This window comes from Cryptotermes secundus, unplaced genomic scaffold, assembly GCF_002891405.2.
Source record: "Cryptotermes secundus unplaced genomic scaffold, Csec_1.0 scaffold925, whole genome shotgun sequence".
NCBI lineage: Eukaryota > Metazoa > Arthropoda > Insecta > Blattodea > Kalotermitidae > Cryptotermes > Cryptotermes secundus.
The window spans coordinates 31078-50634 of record NW_019733333.1 but is presented as its reverse complement, the minus strand read 5'-3'; the positions used below and the strand labels follow the sequence as shown (position 1 = coordinate 50634).

Genomic DNA, 19557 nt, shown 5'->3' with positions numbered 1-19557 from the left:
CAGCAGGAGCACAACAGAACTCTTTGTGACAGAATGTGGGACACTGCTGTCACTTCTCGACACATAATTGTGCCCCCTCCCGCATATCTGTGCGTTGGTGCCAGTGGAAGGTGAAGTCTGATCCTGTCACTTAAAGTGTACAACAGTGCTGTGTCATCATATTTATATTGAAAGAGAAAGTATAAGAGAAGTGATTGCTATGGCTGAATGGATGAGGTTCAATTCCTACCAGGAATATTGTCACGGCCAAATATAACATATCTCGAATGATGAATGATTCTTCAAACTGAGTTATACAGTTTAACCCGTTGCCGTGGTTCGACGTGTATGTTTCGTCAGGGATTTAAATCGTCTGGGGGGGTTCGACGTGTATGTTTCGTCCAGCTGCACACCTACGTTATAACGCCCATAATAATTGATGGTTTTGCTGTAGATTGTTAGATTTTTCGCTGGCCTGTTGTCAGTAGAACAGAGTATAAATAAGACACGACTTTATCTGCGCCAAGTCATCGTTACATATNTTTAAGATCATTTTAGTGAAAGTTTCATGTTCCTATCTCATAGAATTTAAGAACAATGATGAATAAATAATTTTCGAGCAAAATTTAAATGGCCGGCTGAATATATTACCGCAGGAGCCGCGGCCGCGGAATTTAAATCACCACGTCAAAGGGTTAATGAGCCTTAACTTCTCAAAATTTGTGGAAATTCTATTGATGGCATGAGTAATATTATATTTACTGTAGCCGATTCACTGTTTACTGTTACAGACATATTTGAAGACTTTGTATCACCTGTAACAGCAGCACAGACATTACTCCATTCTTCTTGTAAGAAGAGGAAAGATATGTTGCAGAAAACGATGCATTTCATAATGCAGGTTTTAACATCACCAAATGCAGATCCTAGGCAAAAAGATGGTGCTTTACATATGGTGAGAATTTTATGTATTATATTGATTTAAAATGTGAACTGTGAACCTGTGTCCTGCAAAATCAGATGCCCTGATTTTTCCTTTCTGTATAGAGATTTTTCCTCAGCACTAGTTTGAGGTGAGGGGCCAGCTTCATGTCCCTGCCTCTTTACTGCTGAGGAAAGAGCCCCCAGGACCCATTTGATAGGAGGCTGGGTGGACCTCAGAGCCAGTCTGGTCAACGTGGAGAAGAGAAAATTCTTTAACCTGCCGGGACTTGAACTCCGACCCCTCCATTGTCCAGCCCGTAACCAGCCACTATACAGACTACACTATCCTGACTCTTAATATATTTGTATCTACAGTAATAAATGTGTGTCAACAATAAATGAACAACATTGCCAATGGGAGATCGCAGAGGTGCACTTTGAAAATATGTGTTCTCCAACTTAGTGTTTACAGGACACCTCTTCCCTCTTATTCTGTTATCATTTGAGAAATATAATTTCACTATATATTAATACAAATCAAGGTTCATTGCAGAAGTAGAAGGAATTTTATGTGGCCTACATTCTGAAGTAACTGGTGTGACAAAGAATGTGATTAGTCTTCATTCAGAATGTTGACCAGTCATATTCAGGTAGACTTCATAGCCAGTGAATTGCTGTTAATATGTTATGGGAATAGAAATTCTCTTTTAAGTTATTTTAAATGTAATCTAAAATGAAGTTTGTAATGTATATTATTTTATATGAATTCATCTTGAGTTTATATTTCAGTCATTCACATTTTAAGTAGGTATGTGATATTTACAGATTCTTATTAAATCTAATATATATTTCAAGTCATAACACTAATACTACTTTGATTATTCTGACAATAATATATTGTTAAAACACAGAAGGAAATGTTATATTTTGTAAGTGACTGAAATACCTTGAAAGCAGCCTCCTTTGTTTATGGATATGCTCAAATGGAGGAGGGAGGTACAGAGGTATTTATCATGCAAGCCACAGTACAGCTTGTTTTGGCAAGAGAGAAATTGCCCAAAAATAATATAATTTTTTTACACTCAGTACTCCATCAGACATGGTAAGTGATGCTTTTGCAAGCAGAATTTAAAAGTTCGTATGAAATTATTGTATTTTATAGGTTGGCACATTAGCAGACGTTTTGTTGAAGACAAAAGTATATAAAGAACAGATGGATGACATGCTGTGTCAGTATGTTTTCCCTGAATTTACCAGTCCACGAGGTCACATGAGAGCTAGAGTAAGTGTGTTTTTATTACTTTTAATGTAGTTTACATAATGAGGTTGTGATTATCTTTTGCATGTTGTATGTTATGTAGGGGTATGGGATCAACAAGAATTTAAAAATACAAAAGTGTTTCATGTGGAATTCCAAAGAAAGTTGCTCCTTGCTGTAGAAGTGTGATTATAACTCAGTCATCTTAGGATCTGAGTTGCCTTCCGTTTGGGTGTCGTTTAACCAAGGTGGCTGTGAGTAGCTTAGGAAGCAAACCTGCAAGTACAGTCATTGCAGACAACTGTGGAAAAGAAGTCTGGCTTGCTAGGAGTCATTTGTTGTGAGAAATGGGCCATAAAAAACTTATTGTTTTATATAAGGGTTTTCAAAAATATAACATTAAGAAACTGAATGTGCTAATTTTTTTTTTTCATGCTAATGTGAAGCTCACATTATGAAACATTTATTGCATTGTGGTAAGACTATTTGGGATAAAGAAGTATGAATGGCAGCTGGCAGTTATTCAAATAGCATCTTCATTAAANCTGCATCCGTTCTGCGGTGGTATGACTCACGGCAAATTGCAGCCGCGGTGCGCACTTGATTGTACGCACTGTAGGTTTAAATACTGTGTTGACAGACTATAAAGCTGACATAAATAGTAGAACTGGAGGCATTGCAGTTGCAAGGACATTAAATGAAAATTTGTTTATAGTTAACAAGTCAGTGGAAACATAACACCTCCCTTATAGTGTGTTGTACATTTTGTCTACATATACATAAAAGGAAAGAAGATTGATTACTTGGAAGTTAGAAGCATAGGTAAGTGCTTTTAATCTTACTGAAACTCTCTGTTTTGTTTGAAAGGTAAAAGTATTATCTCATATTTTGTGAGGTACGTTTTTCAGTAAAGTCCTTGCATAGAAGTTTGAAAATAGAATATATGGTCACATTATATATCTTTGCACACCTACTGAACAGACAGTATTGGTAACTTATTTCCACTATATATGCATTACAGGATGTAGAAAAGGGGCCGTTTTCCATTGTTTGTTGCTTCCAGGCTTGTTGGGTTCTGCATTACTTCAGTGAAATAAAATTCAAGGAGGAAGCGGTTCTTGCGGAAGCTGTCAGACTGACTACAAATGCTCTGCTGACAGACCAGGATTTGCCTGTTAAGGTGGAAGCTGCCATTGCTCTACAGATGCTGCTCAATGCACAAGAAAAAGCACAGAAATATGTGGAACCACAGGTATGCACTCCTGAATTCAAGAATTAATTTTGTATGTTATATGTATCATTTTCTAAATTATATATAGAGATTATTATAATTTTATATGCATATCAGTGTGTCAGTGGGAACCAGGTCTTAACTAAAGCAAGTAATTTCTTCTCTGTAGACCTACCTTGAATAATCAAGTCTTTTTACTGTTTCCTTTTTTGGTGATTATATTTGAGATCCATGTCTACAGATATTAAGAAAGGATATTTGTGCTTTATTTTAGACAGCTGTGAGCATCCACCCATCCCCTTCCTGTTTTACATATTCACTTTTTTAGACTAGAAATTAGTGGCCTCCTTAGTCTAGGGGTAATGTTCCCACCTCATGACTCGAGGTACATGGGTTCAAACCCGGTGGAGGTCGTGGAATTTTTAAGGGCGGAAAAATTCAGGGAACAAGTCCTCTGGGAGGGACTTTAAGCCATGGGTCCCGTGTCGTAGATTTACGGCACGTAAAAGATTCTCATGTTTCTAGGAGACCTCTGAGCAAAATTAGGCAACAAGTTTCCCGCCCAAGTAATTTCCAATGCCTCTGGTAGAAATATCAGGAAATATAAGGTACCGAGGGCCGACCTCGTTGGCTGAACAGGGCTGATAGCACGCACCAGTACCGGTAGGGTATGGCGACAGTAGAAATGAAAGGGGGATGCACAATGGACCAATAACTGGTCTAAGTGCATGGGGAAACCCACCCCCTCTAATAATAATAATAATAGACTAGAAATTTCAGAAACAGATACTTTTTTTTTTTTTTAGTTTTTGGTGAAGTAGAGTGAACATAATTAATGTAATATTTTTCTCTGCATTGCTGCATGACATCTGCTTATGTATTATACTTCTGAACAGACATTTCAAGATTTATGAAGTAGGACAAGGATTTTTGCATACTTGGCTCCTGCCAGTGCCTATGGACATGTTTTTCCTCTTGTATTTTGTTTAGTCCGAATTCTTGTATGCCATGGTTTGCTTGTGACTTCTTTGTTCCAGATAAGACAAATTACTCTTGAACTGCTGACAATAATTCGTGAAACAGAGAATGATGATCTGACAAGTGTAATGCAGAAGATTGTATGCACTTACACAGAGCAGCTAATGCCTATTGCAGTAGAGATGTGCCAACATCTGGTAAAGTATAAAATTTGGGAGGAATTAGTTATACTATTCAAAGTGTGTCATGTGCTTTCCTATCTGTCCTTAACTGTGTTATTACTCACAAGCGCAGTACCTACACCGGACACTTAAGTTTCATATTCTGTGGTAGGAGATGAAAGTGTTTTGCCTCACCATCACAAATATATTTGTAAAACATTTAATATTGTGAAAATAAGTGTAAAGATATGTTTAACTTAAAAAATGCATTTTATCACAGTAAAATATGTGGGCTCTTCAGAAAGTAACCTCCAGTGAGCTGTTAACAAAAGAAGCAGTGAGCAAAATATGCATACATAAATAAGCTATTTCTCAGTGTAGTCACTGCAGGAATTGAGACACTTGTCATATTGGGGAATAAGTTTGTAAGCTTGTATCAAATTATCAAAGATGTCTGAGCTTAGCCACATTTTGATTCCTTCCATAAACTCATTATTGCTTAATTTCAGTGATCTCAACCAGTTCTTCATGTAGGTAAACAGGTGGTAGTCACTTGGAGTGACATCAGGGTTGTAAGGAAGGTGGTCAAACAACTCCCAGTTGAAATGCTCCAGCAGTGCTTAGGTGTGAGCAGCTGTATGCGGACATGCATTGTCATGGAGGAGCACTACTCAAGATATCAGTATTCCATGCCTTTTATTCTGAATGGCCCTACACAATTTTTTCTAGTGTTTTCACATACGCTTGTGACACTATTGTTGTCCCTTGTTCGATGAATTATACCATCACCAGTCCTTTCCTATTCCAGAAAACAGTTGCTGTCCGCTTTCTGGCAGACATTTGTTTAAACATTTTCAGCTCGTTTGGTGAATGTGTGTGGATCCAGTGCTTTGACTGCTTTTTTTCTTCTCTTTTTAAACATTCACAAATGAAACCCAGGTATCATCACCTGTTACTTGTACAGCGTGATTGAAAAATTCGTAGCCATCTTTGTGATATCGCTCGAAAAAAGAAAAGCCAAAGGCGTTCTCTGCATTTTGTGCACACCCATGAGCATTTTCAGAACCCATCTTGCATAAAACTTGTGATAGCCTAGCCTAACTGTGACACTCTTATAGGGAACTGTGTGAAATTTGTGGAAATTCACACAAGAGTTCTGAAATTGTGTAGCGCTGTCTTTCACAAATATTATGGTCAGCATGTTGAACATAGATGGCCAGCCGACCACTTCACTCTTCATCGTGAGCATTTCTTCGCCCATCTTTGAACATTCTACACCACTGTCTTATGGATCCTTCACTCATTACGTTTTGGCCATTAACTGTGCTTAATTCTTGATGGATTTCCACAGAACTCATGTTTTTAGCATGAAGAAAGCAGATAACAGCACAAATTTCGCAGCTAGCAGGATTATAAATCGTAGGACACATCGTAACTCACACAGCAGAGACAAGAACGAAAACTGGCTGACCAGTTATATGATGAGTCATGTGATGCTACCACACATGTGCAAGCTCTCCTGTGCTCCTACATTAGTTGCCTAGAATAAATGGAGGTTGCTTTCTGAATAGCCCATGTATTATGGATTTCATAGGAAAATTATGTAACTATATGATCTGTGTAAAGCAGAGCACAGTCCACCCAACAAGATAATAAAAAGAGTCTTGGCTGCTTCTGACAGAATTGTTTGTTCACTTGTCCTTCATTAATAATGTACAGTTGCAACTTTACCTATGACTGGCCAATCCACAGAATTGAGAACTTAACGATCTTATTAAATTAACACCCATTAGAATTAAATGTTTCTAATTTTTGGGCTTATGACTTGATACTTGAATTTTGGACATAATGAAGGTTGTAGTGCTTTGGTGGCTGAAATCTTAATTCTTAACAGTCTCTGTAATTAACATATTTTGAATATGATTTATTTCATTCTGGTCTGTCACACTAACAGTATTATAAAAGATAAAACAACTCTGTCCAGTGTGATGGGTGTAAAGAATTGAAGTAGTAAAAACTTCAGCAATTCACACTGGACAGAGTTGTCTTATCTTTTATATTATTTTGAATAGGTTAAATGTTTAATAATGTGTCTATTTGGTTTCCCTTTATTGTCTTTGTAATAAAATGAACAGAACTATAGTGTTCTAGGATTTAAAATATTAGAAACAGGTCTGAGCCTTGAGCGCAAGCAACATAACCAGTATCCCATATTATTGTACTATAATGAACTTGGCCCCCTCTTTTTTCTTCTCTCTCCCCCTTCCTCACCTCTCCTCCACTGCCTCATCCTCTCTCTTCTCCCCCTTTTTTAATGCTTGTACGAAGGTCGATCAATAAGTACCCGTGTTTGAAGACAGGTGGCGTTGCTGAGGGAAGTTGGCATCTGCCAAGTTACAACTGCCAGGTTACTGCCGTCTGTCAAACGACACCATACTAAATTTCAGACTGATTCATAGGTTAGTTTTTATTTGGCAGCCAGTTGCATCAGACGTGTTTCGTCTTTCTCGATACAATGGAAAAAGTGCAATATCAATCCGTAATTCCCTTTTTATTTTTGGATGGAAAAACATGCAAAGAAATAAAAGCAAAGTTGGATGCTGTCTATGGGGACCCTCTACCATCTATGACAGCCGTGAGATATTGGTTCAACGAATTTAAACGTGGTCATACATCTGTTTTTGATGAGGAGCGGCCAGGCCGCCCGGCAGACGTGGTTACCGAGGAAACTGTTGAAAAGGTCCACGACATGATTCTTGCTGATCGCCGAACTAAAGTGCGCGAAGTAGCAGAGGCCGTAGACATGTCATACGGAACGGCAATCAATATTTTACATGATAAGTTAAGTATGAGAAAGGTGTTGGCCTGATGGGTGCCGCAATTGCTCACAGTGGACAACAAGTGGATACGGCTGTCAATGTCGAAGCAGTGTTTGGACCTCTTTAAGCGAAATTCACAGGAGTTTTTGCATTGAGTCGTCACCGTTGATGAAACCTGGATACATTATTATATGCCAGAGACCAAGCAACAGCCAAAACAATGGATTCTTCCGGGTGAATCTTCTCCAAAGAAGGCAAAGACGGTCCCATTNCATCGGCCGGAAAGGTCATGGCCACGATTTTTTGGGATTCGAAGGGAATAATCCTCATGGACTTTTTGCAGAAAGGAAGAACGATCACGGGGCAGTACTACAGTGAATTATTGGACCGATTCGATAAGAAATTGAAGGAGACACGGCCCCATTTGGCTAAGAAAAAAGTGCTGTTTCACCACGATAACGCACCAGCACGTTCATCCGGAATTGTCGCGGCCAAATTGCATGAACTGCACTACGAATTGCTGCCGCACCCACCGTACTCGCCCGACCTGGCTCCCTGTGACTCTGTTCCCCAACATGGAAACTTGGCTTGGGGGAAAAAAATTCAGCTCAAACAAGGAGGTTATCGCCAAGACAGAAGTGTATTTTGAAGAGTTCGACCGTATTTTTTGGAGGGGTTAAAGAAATGGCAGAAACGTTGGGAAAAGTGTATCAATCTCAAAGGAGATTACGTTGAAAAAAAAAATTGTGAAAAATTTGTTTCTTTATTCCTAACATGGGTACTTATTGATCGACGCTCGTAATCTGCATTAAGTTGTAAGTTTGGGAATGACTGTATATTAACAGCAGCACTAGAAACCAAATTTTCTGCTTATGCAGATACCATGAACTTAGGGATATGAGAGGCTTATATTGAACACACATTTTACTATTATTAGGCATGTGTGAGTCACACTTTTGGCTGAGAAATAATTTCTTTGGCTTGAGTCAAACCATTTTTCAGTTAAATTTTGAATTAAAAGAATATGGAAGGCTTATCAGTTGAATCTGCTCTTCCATAACCTTAGAATCCAAGTGAAGCTTATTGGGTCACAAGCAGTGATATCCCACGAACATCTGTAAGACATTACATAGTGGAACATGAAACTAATATACAGCACAGTATGATGTGAAAATAAGTGACTTTATGTTCACCAGATGCCATTGCCACTTAGTTCTAATTTTCAATGATCATACAATGGAATATTCTCCCCACACAACCAAAAAAAAATGTTCCAGTTCTAAGAGTCATTTAATTCTTTTATACATTTTAGTAATGGTAAGGTGTTTGAGGCATTAATCAGTAATTCTATCAGCTTTTAAAGGTTATTTAAAGCTAAAAATAACAATGCATTAACACAGGCCATATTATGATGACAGTGCAACAATTTTAGCAAGAGTGCATGTCTGATAAAGGCCAAGTGGGGCCAAATATGTTGTAATAAGATGCATGAACGTCGAAAATAAGTGTTGCATTTAAGACGGTAATTGCATGTATGTACAATTAAGACAAGAATGCAAACACAACAGGATGTTAAAATGCAATGTTAACTTGCCATTTTTGAAGGCAGCAACATTTAGCCAAGTCTTGGAGACTGATGAAGGTTCAGATGAGAAGGCTATTACTGCAATGGGCTTACTGAATACCATTGAAACATTGCTGACTGTGATGGAGGACCAGCCAGAGATCATGGCACAGCTACAGCCCACAGTACTGCAGGTGGTGGGACATATCTTCTCTCAGAGTGTTATGGGTAAGTATTAACTTCACTTACCTACACTGTGGCACTTCCCTTCAGTTAAGGTTCTATTGTTCTCCCGGAGGAATCCAGAATATAGATTTACTGTGCACAGTGAAAACTGCATTTTAAAAGAAAGTGCAGGGTTCGGCATGTGTGTTCAATGAGTTAAGTAATTTGTGATCAGTCATTACATGAACATGATATCTACTGGCTGTTCTGGCTATGGTGAGGCTCTCCATGGACTGTTTTCTTGAGTGGTCTTGGTAGAAGAATCAGCATATTTCCCAAGTTGACCATACACTTACCATTGATCTCAGAGAAATGCATTGGCTTAAGAGCAGTACCCTGCTTTTGAGAGTGTAATGTCTATATATATCAGAAACTACTTGCTGTCACATTCGGTGTACAGCACTGAAGATTTGATCTAGCTTCAGATAATATAGTGTCACGTGTTGCGTGTTTGTCACATGACAAAGAACTTCATGCCGTTTTGGATNTTCCATTCACTCGATACAATTCAATGACAACTCGTAGCTGAATCCTCGTAACTCTAGTACTCTGGTAACTGGCTCTGTCTCGTAACTCTCTCTCTGAAGGCTGGAAACCGACTACTAATGCTCAGCTAACTCCGGCAAATGCTAGACTACAACTGAACTCCTTAGGCATTCCAGTTACTCTTATACATCCTCAGTCGGACAGAGGAAAATGCACCTTGCTTCACTGGTTCGTATTCGCCGTGTTTACAGAGACGTTGCTGGGTAACGCTGCCGATTGCCTAGCAATACTCTCTGCATGGACTCCCCTGTTGCATGATGTCACAGCCTAGTGGGGAGGGGTGNCGCACGCGCGGACTGTGCGACCCCATATGGGGCCATTAGTCGTTTAAAGGTTAACCGAGCGTTGTGTAGTTACGGGATGAGTGGGGTATGTGACATCACTCGCACTTCCTTTTGCGCAATCCAAGTGTTCACAGAGCTGTCGCTTAGCAACGTGCTGATACAATCCAGAACTCTCACATTGCGAACATGCCCCGAGGCCTCTGTGCCCCAACAGTTCCTGCATAGAGCCAATATGCCACGTTGTTCCCTCCTTAAGGCTGTTCATCTTGAATAGCCTAACCGTTCTTCTTCTTGTTTGGTGTTCGTCTTTGGGGCGCTACCTGCACTCCCCTTCTTCAAAGGTGCTTGTCCCAAGCAGCTCCATGCTCCAGCATTCGTTGATCCGTTGTATCACATTTACTCCTCACTTTTATTCTCTCCTCATCCATTCTTGCTGGGGAGACCCGTGCTTCTACGTTACCGGCTCCTCAATCCGTTGTTTCATTTAACGTTTCGGAAGGGGTCGACCTCTCTACAGTGTCCAGTTTTTGATCATGTCATTCTTGAGAAGTTCCTTATGTTGGCATAACAGCACTTGAAGTGTGGTCTGCACCTGCTGACATCATCGTTCCTCCTGGTCTTCTCGCCACTTGCTGGTATGAAACCATGGCGCAATGGTGCCCACTGCTGGTTTCTCTACGCTTCTATAGGCACCCCACAATGGTTGAGACGCATCAGAAGGCTGCTTGCGGAGACACTGTAGACAATTGACGGTCGGTTCCTTTCTCCGGGATCCAAAAGTTCCCTGAGTAGTCTCCTTCTTGAAGGCATCTCTCCTGTGTTTTGCCACTGCTGCATAACGGACACCTTCCGATCAGTTTGTGTTTTCCGTGCCAATTTTGCATGGCAGCTTGTCCCTGTCCGGGCAATGGCCAGTCCTCTTCTTCGGCGCCCATCCTGACAATGAGCCCGTTGATTCATCGGGTGGAGACGCTCCACAGCCAGTTTTTGGTCATTATGCCTTTTCTTCTTCGGTTCTCTGACCAGCATCACTTTGGCGTCTTCTTTGGGGACCTCTTCTTCTTGTGCCACCTCAGGCTTCCTGTCCAACGAGGTCGGCTCTTCTTCTAAACGTGCCTCCATCTCTTGGCAAGCCATCGTCTCTTTTCGGGTATCCTTTGTCTCAAACCACATTGAGCGGATTTCTTCTCCCCAGGCTGTCATGTCGGCGTCTGCCTTTTCTCGCCGGGCTTTCATATTGGTGTCCATTCTTGCCAGGAAATCTTCTTTGTCAGTCTTCATATCAGCCCTCAATTCTTCCATCATTTCCATTAATTTTTTTTATTGCTAGTGGAGTGGGACTAAGTCCCTTGTACTGCGGCCACTTCTGGCCTATTGTACCAGCCCCAGATGATAGGTGAGGGTAATTGTGGAGCAGTTGGTGGAATGAAGATTGGCAGGGGAAACCGAAGTACTTGGAGAAAACCTGCCCCAGCGCCACTTTGTCCACCACAAATCTCACTTGACCATACCCGGGGTTGAACCCGGGCCACCACAGTGGGAAGCCAGCGACTAACTGCTTGAGCTATGGTGCGGCCTATTTCCATTATTAGTTGAATGTCTTGCTTCTTTGTTTGGGGGGGGGGCAGGATAACACTCGATGCACTCGTAAATTCAATAATTCTTCCTAGATCGAGGCATGTTTAAGTTCGTAAACACTTTTGACACCAAATTGTCACGTGTTGGGTATGTGACAGGTGACAAATAACCTCATGCCGTTTTGGATCTAGTGAATTTATTCCACACTTGCTCTTACAGTTACACAATATACAGTGTCCCATTTACTGCCATATGCAGTATCACAATTACTTCTCCTGCTGTAGTCACTGCTGTTCACTCGATACAACTTAACAACTTGTGGCTGCTGGACTTCACCTCATCTCTTCGAAGGCTGGAAACCGTCTGCTAATAATGCTCGACTAACTCCGGCGAATGTTTGACTGCAACCGCACTCGGCAACTGCTAGACTTCCACTGAATTCCATAGGCATTCCAGTTTCTCTTATAAACCCTCAGCCGGACAGCAGAAAATGCACCTCTCTTCCCTGTTGCATAATCGACGTGTTTACCAATTGTCTAACAATAGTCACTGCATGGACTCGCCTGTTGCCTGACATCACAGCCTAGCACGGAAGGGTGTTCACCAAGCATTGCATAGTGATGGAAGGAGTGGGGGTATGTGACGTCACTCACAAAAACGCAGAGATCACATGACCCCTACTTCCTGTTGTGCCATCCACGTTACAGTAGCAATCATCTCTTCATCTATTGTGTATGCATTATAATATTGAAGTGGTTTATTCTCTAGTATTTGATTCTTCTGTTCATCTGTTTCATCTGCTTGTTACAAATTTGATTGTTTGAACACACTGGCTTTTGTCTTTTCAAAAAGAAAACTCTGAAAGAAGTGCAGCATCATATCACACATTCAAGTGACTGTAGATTGGGTTTGGATTGGTACTCAGATTTATTGGACACATTAACACAACTTGTGACTACATTTTGCAGATCCCTGCCACACCCAGACAGTGTTTTCAGTCATGGTCTGAACTGTAGCACTTGGTAATGTCTTCCAACAGTGGACATTCCCTATGTCCTTGCAGGCTGATGGCCATCTCACACAAACTTCTACTCTTCTAACTGCTGTCTCAAGACTTCCTTGTAAAGGCAGCTGGCCCTCATTGTATAGGTTCAGCATCTACTGCACAGAAAACACCACTTGCAACAGTTAACTCCATTGTTATGTGTTGCACATCAGTTACGTTTCTCTGGCTCCACAGTTCTTGCTTGGAGCAAATGTGCCACAGTAGGTTAGCTTCATAACTCTTTATCTGCACCTGATATTATTGAGAATTGACAGTGACATGCTACATGCACAGTGACCAGGTTCTGCTAAAACTGTAAGTGATGGCAGCAGACATGTGGAGCATCTGTTTTCAGCTCATTATATTAACTGTAGTCTCTCTCCTTGTGTTAACTTTACTGCCGTAATTTGCCTGGAGACATTGACAGTATTTTGGCATCAAGATTAACCCAATAACAATATTATATTAGTAATAATATTTTAGAAATCATTCAGAATTCTGTGGAGCACCGACATAGGCAGATCTTATGGGGTGTGGCTTCTGGTCCATTCTGCTTACCATGTCCATGGGATTTTACCTGCTTTTATTTTTTTCCAGTTAAATGTGCATGTAGCCTATTTTATGTCTTGTTTATTTTACCATGTGTAGGTATTAACATTGTTCTTTTCCACTAGACCTTGGGAATGCACATTATTTCTTTATTGCAGAATTTTATGAAGAGGCCCTGTCCCTTGTCTATGATCTCACAAGTAAAAATATTTCACCTGATATGTGGAAAGTCTTGGAGCTCATGTATCAGGTAAGAGACTCATTATTATATGATGTATTTTCTAAGATTTCTGAGTTTTCAAGAAACTTTTTGTTTTCAGTTTAATAAATTCAGATGATATTCCAGAAATTAAAAACTTTTTGATGAATTTAAATATATTTAGTTGCAGAATTAATTCATGAAATTTGTTTTGTGAAAGTAAGGCATTTTAAACACTTATCAAGAGAGACCCTGGGGGCGTCCGTGTCTAGGGGGTGTCCCCAGGGTGCGGGCTCTCGCCTCTGCTGTGAAGCCTGGTCATTGACGATCTCCTGTGGGGACTTAATGATGATGGGTATTATACAGTAGGATATGCTGATGACATAGCAATCCTCATAAACGGAATATTCCTTTCGACAGTATCAGAGCGTCTTCAAACAGCTCTGCACACGGTCCAACGATGGTGTGAAAGAACAAGCCTTTCCATCAATCCTAATAAGATGGTAATTATACTGTTTACAAGGAAGAGAAATATAAAGGGCCTTAAGGAACTGACCCTCTTCAATAAGACGATCCAGCTATCCAGCGATGTCAAGTACCTTGGTCTGGTATTAGACAAGGGACTGACATGGAAAAGCAGCTGGACAAGGTCATCAATAAAGCCTGTAAGGCTTTTTGGACATGCAGAAGCATGTTTTGTAAAACTTGGGGACTGCAGCTGCACGTTGTGCATTGGATATACACTGCGGTTGTAAGACTCATAATTACGTATGGTGGCCAGAGTTAAACTCAAGAAAAGCAAAGCAGAACTTACCAAATTGCAAAGGTTGGCTTGCTTGGGTATCACAGGAGAAATTTGAACATCAACAGCTGCACTGGAGACACTTCTTGGACTCCCCCACTGCATACACAGTTGGAGGCAGAGGCCAGGGCAGGAATCTGCCGTCTCCAGTGCAGTGATCAATGGAAACCTAAATCTGATAGTTTTGGACATGAAAAAAGAACCCATATTACAAATGGGGTCTGACAAAATGATACTGAGACATGTATATGAAAAACCCTTCACAGTCAGATTTCCTGACAGGAGTGAATGGGAAGACAGATTTTGGCCCAATAGAAAAGGGGGACTGATCTTGTATACAGATGGTTCCAAGATAAGTAAGGGCACTGGAGCTGGTGTGTTCAGCTATGGCACCAGGCAGAAACTTAGTTTCATCCTTGGGCAGTATACGACAGTATTCCAGGCAGAAGTGTATGCCATTAAGGCATGTATTATGGAGAATCTAGATAGGAACTACAGAAATAGAAACATCTACGATGGGGTACCCAAAAGAAACCGAACTAGTTTTTTTGTGGGCAGAGCTTTTGTAGTACTGCGTTTTGCCGCTATGAGCGCATAGAGCTAACATTCCTGAGTCGATAAGCCGACTACCATTGCTTCAGAAGGTAAGGACTAGTTTCGGCAGAGTTTATAGTGACAACTGTTTTGTGAGATCGTCGTTTTTGCAATGGCTGATTTTCGTGAACAGCGTGCGGCGGTGAAATTCTGCTTTTTGCTCGGGAAAAGTGGAACAGAAACTCTTGAAATGTTAAAAACGGCGTACAAGGACGATGCTATGGGGAAAACTCAAGTGTTTGAGTGGTTTTCCCGTTTCAAAAATGGTGAAATGTCAATTGATGACAAACCTCGTTCTGGTCGTCCTTCCACGGCCCGAACACATGAAAATGTTGAAAAAATTCGTGAAATCATCAAGGAAGATCGACGAAGGACCATTGAAGAAATTGTGGAGCTGTCGGGAGTGACTTGGAGCTCAGCGGCCAGATTTGTGGCAGTCGGGTGACTGGTTTTTCCATCATGACAATGCCCCTGCTCACACAGCCCTGTCTGTACGACAATTCTTGACCAAAAATGGTATGACCCCTGTTCCTCACCCGACGTTGCCCTGTGCAGCTTTTTTTTTGTTTCCTCGAATGAAAAGAGACATGAAAGGAAAAAATGACGGATTCACTGTCAAGCATCTCAAACGATGAATTTAGACAATGTTTTGAAAAATGGAATAAAAGACTAGACAAGTGTATTAGTGTAAGTGGAGAGTACTTTGAAGGGGATTGAAGGTTTGTGCTTAAAATTTGAACAAATAAGTTTAAAAAAAAAATAAGTTCGGTTTCTTTTGGGTACCCCCTCGTACATTCTGTCTTAAAGCGCTTGACAAACACCAGATCAACTCAAAATTGGTCTGGGATTGCCACCAAACTCATGGAACTGGCCAAACATAACAGGGTACAACTGATATGGGGGTATTGCTGGAAACAAAATAGCAGACCAATTGGCCAAGATTGGAGCTGAACATCCTTTCATAGGACCTGAACCATCCTGTGGCATCTCTGTATCAGTTGCCAGAAAGGCAATCAGGAACTGCACAAATATGAATCACAAGAAATGCTGGGGATCCTTGACTGGACTCATTCAAGCAAAGGGACTCATACGAGGACCCTCTGCTAAAAGAGCAAAGGAACTGTTGAAGTTAAACAGGAACCAGCTATGATGGGTGGTGGGACTAATTACAGGACACTGTCACCTCAAAGAACACCTCTTCAAACTGGGACTAAGTAATAGTCCAACTTGTGAGAGGTATCAAGAAGAAAATCAAACAGCCACACACATCCTGTGTGAATGTGAGACCTTAGCTTATTTAAGACTACGTCACTTGGGCCAATATTTTATGGAACCAAGTGACTATTTCGACATCCCCATGTACAAAATCCTACGCTCATTCGAAGCGCAGGATTATTGAGGGGATAATCAGAAAGGGAAGCACAACAGATCACTGTGGTCACGGTGCAAAGGCCGAGAAGGTCCACCCCTTATACATTCATTCATTCAAGGTATTTTAAGAAATTACTGTGGAAAAAGGATGTTACAGAGTTACAAAATGTAACCATTATAATGCAAAATAGAATATTTCAGCTAGATGTACAGTAAACTAACCAATACTGTCATATATATGGTGAATGGGATTTTGCATTTACATGAATATGTTAATTGCATAAGAAAAACTCACATAATCAAAACAACTCGAAACATTTTTTTCTCCTTAGTTCTTGTGTGTGACATAGCAAATTGATAGGTGAAAGATTTTGGATACACATACATAACACGATAACAAATTCAGCTAACCTGTGCTACAGTGGCATTTGTGTGAGGATGGATGATGGGTAATGCTGCTAATTGTGGGTGGGAGAACTGTTGCATGGCAGATGAAAATAATAAATGCATAATGAATTTGTTTTTGTATAAATTATTACATTTCTTTGAAATGTGTACTGGTTGGTTCAGAATTCTGGATATGTGGGTGCCAGATGGCTGGGAGTTTACTACTTGTAAGTTGTAACGAGATTTGTGTTGCCCTTTATTGTGTAGACATGCTCAAAATCCTTCAAATTTTTTTATTTTTTATGTACATAATGTTGGGGGCTATAGATAAAGTAAATTCTGTGGTGAAGGTTATGAATTAGAACAGTGTCCTATCCCAGATCATAATACTCATCAGAAATATAGATTTTTATATAAATTAATTTAAGGAAGACTACCAACCTAGAATTGGTAATTAATGAGGGCTGTAATCTGCTTACAGATCACCACAGTATTTTGAATATGTAGACATATAACCCTTTGTTGGTCTAGGACATTTAAATATGACTCCTGTTGGGAAAAAAAGAAAACTTGAACTTTTTGTGTAAAATCATTGTAGGTTAAGACAAAATTATTAGATATCTCAGATGTTCACATTGTGTTCAGAATTTGATACAGAACTGTAGTAAGAACCCACGCTCTTTTAAAATGATTGTTGATAAATTTAACTTTGTAACATCTTCAGATAACTATTTTATGAGCATACATTGAACTTTACCTTAGTATTTGAGTTCAGTATGGTCACCTTCAAAACATCAGTGCAGAGACTCACATTGCCATTCTAGAACTATCAGAAAAATCAAATCCCTCTTCACCTTTCAAACCATTTCTTTATCTACTCTTCACGATGAACATAGAGTCTTTGTTCAACAGCATACTTGTACCCACTTCAGAATATTGTTTTTCTTTCAGCAATATGGCAGGATTTTTCACATTTGTGAACCATACTAATCAGCTTTTGGTGTGATTGTTAGAATGTAGTGCACTTTATGTTATATGTGAAATGTACATAGCCAGTAACATAACACCTTGAACTTGTCATAGGAAATTACAAATTACCATACATGAATATATTTACTATATTTCTAGAGGAAATCTACATCATTGAATGTTAAATTACAGAAATTACACTTTTCTCTAGCCATTCATGTAGCATCTCTGAGAAAAGTTTTAAGAAGTTTTTTTGTATTGTTATTTTCAGGTGTTTCAGAAGGATGGTTTCGATTACTTTACTGATATGATGCCTGCACTTCACAACTATGTAACAGTGGACACACCAGTTTTCTTGTTGTATGAGAACTATGTATTGGCTATGTTCAACATGTGCAAAGCTGTAAGTGTTCTGTTCATTTTGAGCATTGTTGCTTCAATAACTACTATATTTTTTAGTGTATAAGGGTCATTCACCCCCCAAAAAATTCCACACATCTTCACATGGTTTGTGGTGTAAATGTAATGAACTTACGAAATGTGGTGAAAAAGACTAAACTTCTCTTTTTATCTAATAGAGAAGTAATTTATGACTGCAATACTTGTTAATACTGTATATCATCAACATCAAAGTCAAGGTTTGGATTTTTTAGGTTCTGTACCTTTAAGAGATGGGTTGATCTTTCCATTGTAAATTCCAGTGGATTTTTTCCCCCCATTAAGCCCTTTAATGTTTTTGTAATTCTTGCAGATAAATAACATATACTGGTAGTTTGAGATTTTTTGTTTTAATGCTTCATTGATATGTGTTCCTGTTATGAGTATATATTAAACAAAATACTATATATTCACCAAAATATTCATTTCTAAGCATTCACTTCTGAAATGGTGTTTTGTCTTACACACAAGCTTACAGTGTATGGTAACTGAAGTAATAAACTGTTCCTTATGTTATACTTAAGTAAAAGTTGCTGCCATTTTACATATCAGGTTGTCAGGAACCAGTATTACTTAACAAACGTGACACAGATGTTGCAAATAATACTCTTCCATTTACATTTCATTTGCTCTAAAACTTGTGCACAAGAAAATATAATCTTTAATCATGAATTTTGTTACATGAAATGTTAGCGTGTTTGTAAAATATGATTTTCTTGAGAGAGTAAAGAAGCTGTGGTGTGAAGCTGGTCAAATTACATGTTATGTAGTCAAGAGATTTATAAATGTGATATACTGTCTAGTTCTTTGTTCAGCGTGGTGCAAGAGATGATAATTTTTCATATTTGAGTCATTTAATTCATAGTGTTTATTAGTATTGAATCTGCTTTGTATTTGGAAGAGGCCGTTCGGATTGTTAATTGGTTTATTTAACAACCTACAAGTCTCGGCTACAATTAATTATAACACAGTTGCGGGGTTTCACACTTTATAACCCTATTCGCAATAATCTCTTCACTCTATCTTCAGTAGGCTACACGTATTAATTACATTACGGGAGCTATGTAAGTGTCCCTGTATCACACACACACTGTCTTCGGCGGCTGCTATATTTCACGGCGCCACTCCTTAACACACACTAACTCGTTCACTGCTGACTGGAGAACTCACTTCGGCGACTGATGCACTTAACTCTTTGACTGGCACGAAGGGTATTTAAATCCCACCCCTGTCCTGGCAGGCCCTTTAAACCTTATGTCGCTAAAATGCATGTAGTTACTTTTTCCTAAACAACTTCAACAAAAATTGGTTTTTAAAAACGAAATTTTCAGGAACTAATTAAAATAGAATATTTTATGCAATAAATGCCTTTCCATACCTCTTTATTAGTTTTTCTTCGTGTGATAAACATTGAAACATGAAAGTTTGCAGAGAGCCACACCACAGCCTTCACACATGATACTTGTTTCTTTTCTAATCTTGTGCTTAGCACTCATGCAACACTTTCTCAGGGCACCATTCTTCTTGTTACTGGGAGGTACATGGACCATTTTGTGAATTTTCAAGCCACCCTCTAGACGATTTACTGGCTCTTTCACTGGTGGTCTTTTCAAGGTCGAGGGCGGAGGCGTGACTGCACTCGAGTCTGACGCAATA

At 39.6% G+C, this 19557-nt stretch overlaps 1 protein-coding gene across 3 annotated transcripts in view; it reads left to right on the top strand.

Moving 5' to 3' along the window:
- Positions 1-19557, top strand: part of LOC111868074 (importin-7) — a 62852-nt gene that overhangs the window by 26152 nt on the left and 17143 nt on the right. For all 3 annotated transcript variants that reach the window (XM_023858443.2, XM_023858442.2, XM_033752917.1), the window contains exons 9-15: positions 771-934; positions 2066-2185; positions 3225-3413; positions 4430-4567; positions 8956-9142; positions 13300-13391; positions 17735-17866. In XM_023858443.2, coding sequence (XP_023714211.1) covers positions 771-934; positions 2066-2185; positions 3225-3413; positions 4430-4567; positions 8956-9142; positions 13300-13391; positions 17735-17866 — 1022 coding nt within the window. The remainder of the gene's footprint in view (positions 1-770; positions 935-2065; positions 2186-3224; positions 3414-4429; positions 4568-8955; positions 9143-13299; positions 13392-17734; positions 17867-19557) is intronic.